General features: G+C 42.3%; 1 protein-coding gene across 1 annotated transcript in view; it reads left to right on the forward strand.

The window, feature by feature from the left end:
* The window catches only part of LRCH1 (leucine rich repeats and calponin homology domain containing 1), a 248,329-nt gene that overhangs the window by 108,365 nt on the left and 127,278 nt on the right, over positions 1-12,686 (forward strand). Inside the window, exon 2 of the mRNA XM_065402085.1 lies at positions 5,464-5,608. Within this exon, the coding sequence (XP_065258157.1) occupies positions 5,464-5,608 (145 nt within the window). The remainder of the gene's footprint in view (positions 1-5,463; positions 5,609-12,686) is intronic.

A 12,686-nucleotide genomic window follows, 5' to 3' on the forward strand; every position in this document is an offset into this window, starting at 1 on the left:
AATTAAATCATACAGTGTTTTAATATTGTGTGTTGCAAAGAGCCGCAAGAGAGACGTTAAAGAGCCACTTGCAGCTCATGAGCGACAGTCTGAGTATCACTGTCTTAACATATAAATTAAACAGACAGGGCACAATGGTTGAGTCTAAAATGTTGATCTATTTAGGTGGTTATAACTTTCTGTGGACTATCCTCCAAATTTGAAATGTTTGGTTTTCCTACCTGTTGTCATGAAAGATGCTGATGAACAGATAAGGAAACAAGCAAAAGAGGGCTCTTTTGTTACATCTGTTTCACATGCAAATCTGTGATAAAGAGAATAGCGGATGGAGGGGGAGAATTTTTATTCATATTTCTCTAATGGTTCTTTGCCACTCTTAAAGTAGTTGTATCTTGTCGTCTTATAATGCACAAAAGTCTTTTCAAAATAAAAAATAGTATTTCTTGCCTGTCAGATGGTTTTTTTCTTTTATTGGCACAAGGTATGTATAATCACATTTCTAAATAGTGACAGAGCCTCAAATGACTTACACAGGCCATCCCAAGCCAGTACAAGTTGCCGTTTTATATCACATCACCACTTACTCTGTGTTTGCTACATTTTCTTTAGAAAGATTATTGTACACATTTTGTTTTTCTTATTTTATACTTCCTTTGTTCCACTTTATCACTGTAAATTTGGTTTGCTCTAGTAACCATGAGTTACATGCTCTGATTCTGCTACATGACATTTGAAGAGTAGCTTATTATGCAAGTAATCCCATTGATTTTCATGGTTGCAGAAATAAAGAAGTTATGTAATGGTTGTCATGACTACATAATGTAGGTAATCTAAATACATTTTAACAAAAGCATTATTTGGTGGGTCTAAATTGTGGCAGGAAATTTCATTTTAAAATATACTTTCATGGATAGTTTCCTCATCAATAAGAGAGGTTCTTCTGGCTAAATTATGTCCTCAATGACGCTTGTTGTGCTGATACATTCCATGTATTAAAATGTTAATAGTATAATGTTATGCATATCAATGATTTAAGGCCTGAATTTAAGCCGTGTCAAGCTGCAAATTGTGTGAGCCTCTCACAAAGGAGTTTTAGGTCTTGTACCAGCTAGGTAGACAAGCTGACCATGAACTGCTGCTGAGTTTTGACAACTAACTTTTCTATTACATGATATGCTCAGTAATTCATATTATATATATAGATATATAGATATATATATTCTTATCCCCTGGCATTCCATGATTCTGCGGTCACATAATTAGCCATGAAATTTACTCCTTGCTGCAGAATTGTTCATTAGAATGTCAGCTTTAATTAAAATAAAATTTCTAGCCCTTATGGTTGTGCAGATCACCTTGAACATGTGGAGAGAGTGTAAACTGATGCTGTTACATCTCTTTGAAAGTGCAGTGGCTGAATTGCTACATTCATCTTACACAGAGGCTTGAAGACTCCACAATTCTGTGGCTGCAGGACTTGTCTATTTTCTAAGATCCACAATTCTGTTATTTAGAGCTGGAGTTAGTACTTGGTTTCAACCAGGCACCTAGCATTCTGCTTGCTGTCTCCCTGCCTGGCTAGGACATGCTTTCAGCTGCCTCTCACTCTCCAGCTTTTCTTACAAGAGTTAATTAGGCTGCAATGTATGTTCCCTACACTGTTCACTGAGCTGGAGAGCACAGGGTCAGGGAGTCAGACCTAGAGTCCAGATTGGAGGCAAGAAGCCTAGGCTGACCCGGTAGGCTGGCTGGAGAAGACTGGAGCAACTGAGGCCTAGGGACAAGGATGCAAGCTCCACTGTCCCTGGCACGTGGAGGGAAGGAGATTTTGTGCTGGGCCACTTAGACAACATTGTTCATGCAATTGTTTAGCACTTAGACCTATAAGTGGTGAAAAAATTAAAAACAGAAAATGAAGTGTTACTCCTGGGGGAATTCTGCGCAATGCAGAATTTTGCAGAAATTAACATTATGCGCACAGAATTTCCTTTCACCACACAGAAATGGGCTGCAGTGCTGCTACACGCCACCTTCTGGACCTGGAAGAGCCCAGATCGCACATAGAAGACACTGTTGGGGGAAGGGGGTGGGAGCTAGAAGGTTCCTGGCAGCTGCAGTTCCCAGCATGCCCTGAGGGAAGGGGAGAGTGGCGCAGAGGAAACTCCGTGCAAGCCTGGGACTGAACATCAGGCTGTTTCTCCCTCTGGATCCCTGGACCGGGGGGGCCTGCAGGGGGGGCCTGCAGCTGGGCTTTGGGGGAGAGGGGGTGCAGGTATCTGGGCAAAGGGGGGCCCCATGGCTGGGCTTTGGGAGGGGGAAGGGGGCAAAAAACAAGAACTGGGTTGTAGTAGTTTTTTTTTTTTTTTTTAACTCCGGGAATCATTAAGAAAGGGACGGATAATAAAACAGAAAATATCATATTGTCTCTATACTGCGTGCAGATGTATTCACCCCATCTCAAAAAAAGATATATTGGAATTGGAAAAGATTCAGAAAAGGGCAAAAAAATGATTAGGGGTATGGAATGGCTTCTGTATGAGGAGAGATTAATAAGACTGGGACTTTTCAGCTTGGAAAACAGACTAAGGGGGATATGATTGAAGTCTATGAAATCATGACTGGTGTGGAGAAAGTAAATAAGGAAGTGTTATTTACTCCTCCTCATAACACAAGAACTAGGGGTCAGCAAATTAATAGGCAGCAGGTTTAAAACAAATGAAAGGAAGTATTTTTCACACAATGCAGAGTTAGTCTGTGGAACTCTTTGCCAGAGAATATTGTGAAGGCCAAGACTATAACAGGCTTAAAAAAAGAACTAGATAAGTTCATGGAGGATAGGCCCATCAATGGCTATTAGCTAGGATGGGCAGGGATAGTGTCCATGCCTCTGTTTGCCAGAAGCTGGGAATGGGCGACAGGTGATGGATCACTTGATGATTACTTGTTCTGTTCATTCACTCTGGGGCACCTGGCATTGGCCACTGTCGGAAGACAGGATACTGGGCTAGATGGACCTTTGTTTGGTCGCTCTTATGTTCTACTCCTGGGGGGAATTTTTGTGTGTGTCTGTATTGTTACAGACTTACTTGCTGACAGGTGTTTTGAAGTAAATTAGCAAAATAATTGAAACTGGTGTGATTATGTAGTGTTATTTTGACAAATAAAATTTGTAGAATTTTGCAGAATTTTTACTTTTTTGGCTCAGAATGCACCCAGGAATAAAGTGTGCTGAAATTAAACCTAGGAACTGAACTTTCAGGAACCAGAAGACTGGGTTAATGGGTTGGATAATCAAGTTTCATCTTCTTTAATTGTGAAGAAATAGCCTTACACAAAAGATGATCAGTATGTACCCTAAAAACGTGTTAACAAAATAATAAACTCAGAGTCAGAAGTAAAATCTGGTACTTGGAAGACCTTTGTGGCAACTCGCTTCAGAAATAAGAACTACTTTTCTTCAGGGGTTAAGCACAGTAGGTATTCAGCTGTGTAGGAGGGAGCATATTTGTCATACTATTAGTAGTGAAGCATGAATGCTCTGAAATATGAGCAGCTGCAGTCTTGCTGCTGTTACATTTGTGCATCTCATTTTCTGTGAGGTACCAGAATTTGAAACACATGCTGTTAGTAACATGTAGGGGGAAAAGTCTATTTGTTCTAGAGTAGGATGGTGAAGGTTGGTAGTTTTATCGCACTGTTCAGTGAAGAGGGATGATATATGAAGTGCCGCTCCTTTTTGTTTAACTAATGTTGCTGCACACATGCATGCATGACTCAGTACTTTATGAACTGGGCACATATCAAATTTTGACATCATTTTGTGTATTTAAAGAGACTGTCAGGTTTGATAGGAATTAAGCTACCTTTATTATAAATTTCACCTGTGTGTTCTTTGTGTGTTCTTAAAACAAGAAACAAAACAAAAAAATTGCTAACCTAATCTATTTTGTTCAAGTTAACAGCAAAGGAGTTATATAGATAATTGGCAATCCAGTTGGACTTCAAATAAATTAACATTATTTTTATTAATAATTAGAATTGCAGTAATACTATAGGTTTCAGAGTGGTAGCCATGTTAGTCTGTATCAGCAAAAACAACGAGGAGTCCTTGTGGCACCTTAGAGACCAACAAATTTATTTGGGCATAAGCTTTCGTGGGCTAGAACCCACTTCATCAGATGCATGGAGTGAAAAATACAGTAGGAAGATATATATACACAGAACATGAAAAGATGGGAGTTGCCTTACCAAGTGGGGGGAGTCAGTTCTAACGAGACAATTCAAGTGTACACACAGAAGAGTTTTAACATCTTTACCTGTTGTATTATGCTACAATCATTGCCTACAAATTATGAAACAAGATTTAGTTTGGAAGGTTATGTAAGAGAATGAACTCAAATAAATGACCTGGTTTGTAATGGACATATTTTCGCATCCAAGATTTGCAAGAAAAATAGAACATTCCTACTTAGCTTCTCAGAAAACTACAATTCTGAGAACATATCTAGTCTAAGATCAGTATTCTTAATATTACCCTAGACTCGTCTCATCTATTTCAACTTCACATTTGACATGTAATGATTGGCACACTTGTAGTCTGTCATTTACAAACATAGGGCCTAATCTTGCAATCAGATCCATACAGGCAAACCTTTGCAGCTGGGCCCTGGCTCCAGTGGAGCCATCCGGGGCACAAAGTTCCACCCCTGGGCATGTGCTTGCAGGTTTGGGGCTATATAAGGTAGTGAACAACTTGGGGAAATGCTTAGATTTTCCAGAAAGTGAAAAATGGGATGTAAATCTTTGATCTGTATCTTCACAGTATGCCTGTCATTTAGCCATCTTAGTACTTCACAGAACTATGTGGTTAAAGTGAAATTGGTTAAAGTAAGTCTGTCAGATATGGACTTTTGCTTGATGGATCAGACAGTCCTTCAGTATACTTGCTGTACTGCCTCTTTATTTGTTGTTCTTGAAAAAGTTATACATCAGCCCCAGAAAACAAACATTAATTGTGCCTTTAAGTAATATTCATATGGGTTACTATTAAGGAATACATTTATATAAGTATTAGAAAGTGGCTAGATTGGTTGATAGCTGCTAATCAGTATCTACACAGCTGGTATTAATCTTTGGCTATATTCTGTTGCTATGAAGTGCAAATTTCAGAAGTTATGCTTTCAAACCTAATAGATGTTTTTTCTTAACATCTTGAGTCCAGTGAATAATTATTTTAATTAAATTGAATAATAGGCAATTTAATATTTCACATTCAGTATGTAACAGACTTCAATTTCAAGCTTCCAGGGGTTATTAATAATTTTGTTCTGAATTATCAAAAATATCGATAGTTCCCTCTTTTATGCCCATGATGGCAATATTTATTTTAATAATGAAAAATAGCTGTCTAAAGTATATATTTTTGATGTTTCAGAAATGTGCTTTTTCTTTTTCTCTCCTCAGATCTGTCCAAGAATAGATTAACTGAAGTTCCTATGGAGCTGTGCCATTTTGTGTCACTGGAAACACTAAATCTATACCACAATTGTATTAAAATTATTCCAGATGCCATAGTGAATTTACAAATGCTGACTTACTTAAATTTGAGGTAAGTTAACATTATTGCTTTTTCTGTATGTTGTCAATTATGATGTCTTTTTTTCTCTCTACATTTTCCATGCATCTCTTCGGAAACATCACCGGCTATGTTGCTCATTTTATTGGCTTCAATAAGGCAGAAGCCAATTGCCAGTAGGATTTTTCTGTCCTCTGTTAATTTTGTATACGACTACATCATAGGCTAAAATAAAAATAAGCTCTTACAGAAGAGATGAAGAAGCATTGATTCTTCTTTGGATGATGGTCCCTACACATATTCCACATGTGGGTGTGCAGGTGTGCCATGTGACTGAGTCCGTAAGCGTTTCTTAGCGGTGTCTGTTGACCCGCACATATGTAGTGCGTCCACTTGTGCTCCCAGCCAAGGATAGATTAAGTAGTGCAGGTTGATGCCTCTCCAATTCCCTCTTATCGCCACATGGCCTGAGTCAGAACCCCTGTTCCTTCATGCTCTTAGTTTTCTATGGGAGTGGTGTACCTTTCATTCAGTGCATATAATTGTAAATAGGGGTATCTGCATCAACGAGGAGAAGTCAGTGTTGATGCCTACACAGGCGATCAACTTTATTGGAGTGTGGCTTGACTCTGTCATGCGAAAGCCTCTCTCCTGGAAGACCATCTTCACAATGCTGACAGCCCTCATCGAAGACGTGCGTCACAGACCACGCACCACGATCCGCTGCTGTCTCTCCCTCCTTGGACGTATGGCAGCGTGCACCTACGTGACACTGCACGCACATCTCCATATGTGTTGTTTTCAAACTTGGCTCCTTTCCAACCAAGACCCTATGGGCGCCAGGGTCATCATTCCTCGGACTGTGCTGGCCTTCCTCAGATGGTGGTCCAATCTTTCCCAGATTATGATTGATATTCCCTTCGCCCCTCCCACACTACAGGCCACCATCACAGTGGATGCCTCCCTCACGGGGTGGGGAGCCCACTTACACCAGCACACACCTCAGGGCGTGTGGTCACCACAGGAAGCCAGGATGTACATAAATGTGCTGGAACTGTGGGGAGACTGGCTAGCGTGCCAGGCCTTCCTCCCACTCATTCAGGTCCTCCATGTCCAAATGTTCTCAGACAACATTGTGGCAGTGGTATACATCAACAAGCAGGGTGGTGACAGATCCCCTTCCTTCTGCTACGGGTTGGTCCAGCTTTGGAACTGGGGCATCAAGAATGATGTGATGCTTCAAGCCACACATCTACCGGGCACCTAGAATTCCCTAGCCAACATGTTCAGCAGGACACTCTATCTCAGTCACAAGTGGGAGCTACACGACGCCATGTTCCAGTACTTCTTCACAAAGTGGGGCATTCCCCGATGGGATCTCTTTGCCAATCACAAGAATTGAAAGCTGCCCTGCTATTGTTCCAGGGGAGCAACAGAAAACAGCTCTCGGAGCGACACTCTCCCCCTCCACGCCTTTCCCTTCCTATGACAGGTGCTACGCAAGGTGCTACAGAGCCGTCGTCAGACTTGTAGCCCCATTCTGTCCCCATCAGTTCTGGATCACAGACCTCCTCACTCTCCACCTGCACACCACTTTGCCTCCGCACACTCCCTGATTTACTCACACAAGATTGCGGGAATATTCGTCATCCCAGTCTGGGCTCTCTTCATCTCACAACCTGATTTTTGGATGGGCGTCAAGATAGACTGCCCATGCAACAAATCCTTACCCAAAGCAGGAGACTCCACCAGAGCCTGCTACTGACCTAAATGGAAACGCTTCACAACATGGGCCCGCTACCCCCATCATTCACTAAACATGGTGTCTATTCCAGTCGTCCTCGACTACTGCCTAGCCCTCAGTTCTATATGAGTGCACCTGGCAGCAGTTAGTGCCTTTCTCGCTCCTGTGGATAGCACCTTGGTCTTTACGCACTCCACCACTATTCGCTTCATGAAGGGTTTACTTAACACCTTTCCACCAGTACTCAAGCCCCCATCCCTGCTGGACCTTAATCTCGTACTCTCCATCCTCACAAAGCCACGCTTTGAATCGCTAGCAACATGCTCCCTCTCCCACCTCTCAATGAAAGTGACATTCTTGGTAGCCATTACCTCAGCCAGATGGGTCAGTAAACTAGCAGCCATGATGGCGGATCCCACCTACCTGTTATTCCACAGGGACAAAGTGTCCTTACGGTTCCAACCTAAATTCCTCCTACAAGTGGTGTCAGAATTTCACTTAAATCAGAGCATCCACCTGCTGGTTTTCCGCTTCAAACCACATGCTTTCCCCGCTAACAGAGCCTTTCACTCCTTTGACATCTGCCATACATTGGCATTCTACCTACTCAGGACTCAACCCTTTTGTGTATCACCAAAACTATTTGTGGCCATTGCCGAGCAGTCCAAGGGTCAAGCCCTTTCACACCAACGCATCTCCAAATGAGTGTCGGGGTGCATCTGCGAAAGCTACAACCAATCCAACACCCGCCCATCTGATAGCATACTCTACGCGAGCACAAGCTGCCATGTCTGCCTCATGAGTGGAGGTGTCCTGGCTAGATATCTGCTATGCTGCAATGTGGCGCACTGTCCACACTTTCACGACACATTGCGCCATCATGCAAGCGGAAGCTACAGATGCCACCACAGGTGAAGCCGTACTGCAGACCCCACTTCCACTGGCATCCTTGCACCAACGTCCATGCTGATCACTGCTTGTGAGCCACCCATATGTGGAATACACCTAGGGACCATCACTCAAAGAAGAGGAGGAGGTTACTTACCGGGAACTGGAGGTTCTTCGAGATGTGTGGTCCTTATCTTTATTCCACTACCTGCCTTCCATCACCTCTGCTACGGACTGGATTCCACTACAGTAAGAGTGAGACTGGAGAGATGTCGACCCACATTACCTATTAGCCCCTCGGCTAGGAGCATGAGGGGATGCACTATGCACATGTGGGTCAATGGACACTGCTAAGAAACATACTTTTCTCTAATACCTTATTTGGCCCTATTTTACCACTCAGGAGTATTGTGAGGATTTATATCTCTAACTCACTCTGAATACATAAAGTGATAAGTATTAATACATTATTTATTTAGCATTATTTCAGAATGCTTTCTATTTTTAATACTGTAGAACTAGAATAAATTTGGTATCAATTATTCTGATTAAAGACTTTTCAAAAGCTAAATATTTGGTATATCCACAAAGCATTTGCATAAATGCAGGATAATTACACAAGTATTATAGGTACTTTTTCCAAACTGTAGTGTTTTAGACATGAATGCACAGAACTTATTGTTATTTAATGACCCAACAAGCAGAGTGGCAGTGAATTATGTACCTAATTATAAACAAAAATAAAATGCATCAAAGTTCTTATTAGGCAATGTAAAATTCCCCTCAGTTTAATTGAAGCCAGTTCCTCTACCATTTGGGTATAGTCTGCCTCCTGAGTAGCTAGACTCAGTAAAATTCTGTAGGAGAGAGAAAAAAATTTTTTTTGACTGTCACAAACATATTGATCCTGGCAAGAAAAGCAATATGATTTTCAGAGCCATATTTCTCTTTCTAGCTTTAATAGTTATAAGTGTCTTCTGGTGCCAATGGAGAAGAGGACTGTACTCTGCATAGAATGTCCAGGAGGCTAGACTTAGATTTTGGATGTTAGTTGTCAAATTTTGTTTCATTTCAAGATTTTCACATTGCACAAATACGCCAAATTTTTATTCATGTACTGTTCCTGGGATGCAGCATCCCACATCTCTCTGCATGGGTGACCTCTGAATTTTGTAGGAGTTAAAAAATATCCACTGCTATAGGTTTACTTCCTGATTTCATTTTTTTCTGTAGCAGATCCACTAAACAGTGTGATTTTACTTTAAATGCTAGATTTTCTTTACTCTCAAGTGGTAAAATTCGTATCTTAAAATGTTGGCTCCATCTATTAAGCATGAGAGTAAGTTAGTATGCTGTTTTTTTTTGCTCCAACAGCATGCAAATCTGGTTCTATTTTACTGGTTGAAAAAACTATTGGGCTGAAAGAAAGCATATTATTGTGTTCTCTGAGAAACTGATCAAAAGGCATATCTGTAGGATTTTACATATAATACATATATCGGACAATGTCTGCTTCCTTATTCATAGTTGTCATGTGTTGTAAGCACTTGGGGCCAAAAAAAACCTGAGATGAAGATGAGTGTTTGTGTCACATAAATAGTTAGTGCAACACTGTGGCAGAAGGAAGGGAAGTTCTTGTTAGGTTACCAGCATTGCCAACCTCAAGAGATCAAAAATCAGGAGTTAAATCCTCCAAAATCATGAGATTTCCCCTTTCCCCAAAAGAGATTTTTTAAAAAAGAAAGATTATACTGGTTTTGGGTCTCTTGATTTTTAACTCTCCCTACCTATCCCCTGTGTGTGTGTGTGTGTGTGTGTGTGTGTGAGAGCGAGAGAGATGATGCACTGCCCACTCTCCCAAATTTATTGAATATGGTGACTTTGGCTCCTGCTGCAGGAGCTCTCAACCCTAAAACTGTCTGTCCTTTGCCCTCCAATTAATTCTGCCCCCCTCAGCCTCCAAATCAATCCTTTCCCCTCAGTTTCCACATCTGCCTGTCACACCAATTCTGTCTGTCCCCCAACCTACCTATCAGTTTTTCCCCTCTGCTGCTATAGCTCTTGGGGTGTTCTTCAATCCCCTTTCAGGCAGGAGGTGGGTGTTGCAGCCAGGGAAAAAGAGGAAAGGGGTGAGGAGCTGTCTGCATTGTGAAGGGAAAAGGAGTGAGGGGCACTCTGCTCCCTCCTCACCTGTGAGAACAGCGAGCATGGATGGAAGAGACGCTTCTGATTCCTTCAGGGCTGAACTTTGCAAGGGGGCGGAGAGTTTTGTGTCATCGTGAGATGAGCTCCAGCTCCCTCTGAAATTCTGTCACTCGGAAAACAATTGTGAGAGTTGGCAATACTGGGTTACACAGTTTTAGGAAAGCAACTCAGAATCGAAACTTTAAAAGGAATGTTTTAAAAATTATATCTTGATTTTTATTTTGGATTCAAAAGAAATTCCTGAAAATGTTACCTTTCAGGTTGGAAAGTCAGGAGTAGACTGACTCAGTCACAGACCAGGGTACTATTCTATAAACATAAGATCTCAGCTGCTGGTTCCACATAGTCAGGCCTGATGGCTGGAGCAGAGGTTGAAGCTAGGTGTAGGGTCAGGATTGGGACAAGGGAAGCGCTGAAACTGGTGTCCAGGTGCAGGCTGTGAGTCAGAACTGAGGTCAGAGTCCATAGGCAAGCCAACCCAGTATTGTATCCGGAATCCAGATGTAGGCCAAAGCCGGTTGGGAGTGAGTCCAAGTGTCGGAAACAGGAGGTGAGTGCAGGACTGGAGCGGCTCAATAATTGGGCTGGAGCAAGGTCAGAATAGGCCATGACCAAGGCTGGAACAGTTAACTTGCAGTTCTGTGTTGGTGAAATACCAGAGCCTGGGGGTCATCTGACCTGGGTTCTGCTTATGGATAGGCTGCTTCCACATGCCTGAGGGCTGAATCCTTGCAGGCTCTGTTGGAGGAATAAGTCAGTGCAGCTGAGTTGCTGCTGCATGCCTGAGTGATGACTCAGTGTGTGTCTGTTGAAGGAGTGAGTCATGGCAGCTGAGTGGGCAGCCCTGGTCTGGCTGTGGGTTTGCCTCATATAAGATACCGCAGATATGCATATATAACTTAAATAATGTGGGTTACAAGATCATATTATTTTGGGAATCACTATCGCTAGAAAAAATGACTATAAATCATTGGAAGTCTTGAATTCTCAATTTTTCAGTAGAGTAGAGCCCTTGTTAGTTTACAAAGTATCATACTTTGAATTGCTACTGGTTTCTCAAATGTGGTCTGTAATGGCTTGTATTTTTGCCTAATACCCTGAGCCAATTTGCTGTTGCAACTCATTGATTCGGGTAGTTAATCTTGGGGAATTCTGTGCTATCAGTCTGTAGGACACTTTCCAGCACATCCCAGTATGGCCCATAAACAAGATGTACCTGACATTCTTTCTTCTCTACAAGGTCCATAGATCCATCAATGGCCTCTCATTCTGCATATAGCTACATAGGCAGAACTAGATCTTTAAGTCAGTGATTGGGGAAGTCATGACATGACTGAAGAGCCCACCAGGTTTCTGTTCTGTCTCCATAGCTGCAGGAAGGTTTATTGGAATTCCTGATGGAGAGCAAAAGTGTTATTAAAAAAAGATTTTGGCCATACATTTGTTTCTGTAGCTGTGTTTCTGGTCCTCCCCTGCGTAGGGATTTAAGGGTCCAGTTCCTCTTTACTGTTGAAACACCATTAGAAGGGCCCCTGCCAGTGTGCCGGGAACAAGTCAGAAAGAAGGGTGAAGCATGAATATATGCTGTCTGCGGCACCCCACTTGTGGAATGCCTGCATTGGAGATCTCTGTGTGTTCTGCAACCAAGAGTCCTGTGTACCTCAGCAGATCCAGGTCGGGCAGGGACCTTCATGGAGTTGGTCTCCTGAGCTAGGATCAGCAAATCCAGATCATCAGGAAATTGGGTCAGTAGAACCACTCCTGCTTCCTAAAAGGTGGGTGGGGAGGAAGGGGAAAGGTTTATACTCCATTTTCCCCTCTGATTAAGAAGAAATCATGAGGTGGCAGTGTTGTGCTGGACCTGAAGCATCTCCAGTTCCTGAGAGAGCCCAGATTCAACATGGAAACACTGAAGTTCAGCCTGGTGGCAATCAGCAAGGGGAAATTAAGTTATTAATTACTTGAAAGATGTGTACCTTCACATCCCTAGAATTTCACTGCAAATTTCTCTATTTTACCTTTTAGATCCCAGCACTTCGGGTGCATTTTGTTGTCATTTAGCCTTGCCACCTCCCCTTCCCCAAGATATTTACAAAGTTACCCATTGTCCTAGTAGCTGCCCTCAGACAGGAAGCGGGGATGGGGGAGGAGAGGGTTTAACTCTGTCCATTCCTTGATGCCTTGAAAAGGGCTCTGTCCAAAGACAAATTGGTACAGAGCACTTCAAGGCTAATCGGGAACCTAGAGAAGCATGGTTTCATTCTAAATTGGGAA

Source organism: Emys orbicularis, chromosome 1, assembly GCF_028017835.1.
Source record: "Emys orbicularis isolate rEmyOrb1 chromosome 1, rEmyOrb1.hap1, whole genome shotgun sequence".
NCBI lineage: Eukaryota > Metazoa > Chordata > Testudines > Emydidae > Emys > Emys orbicularis.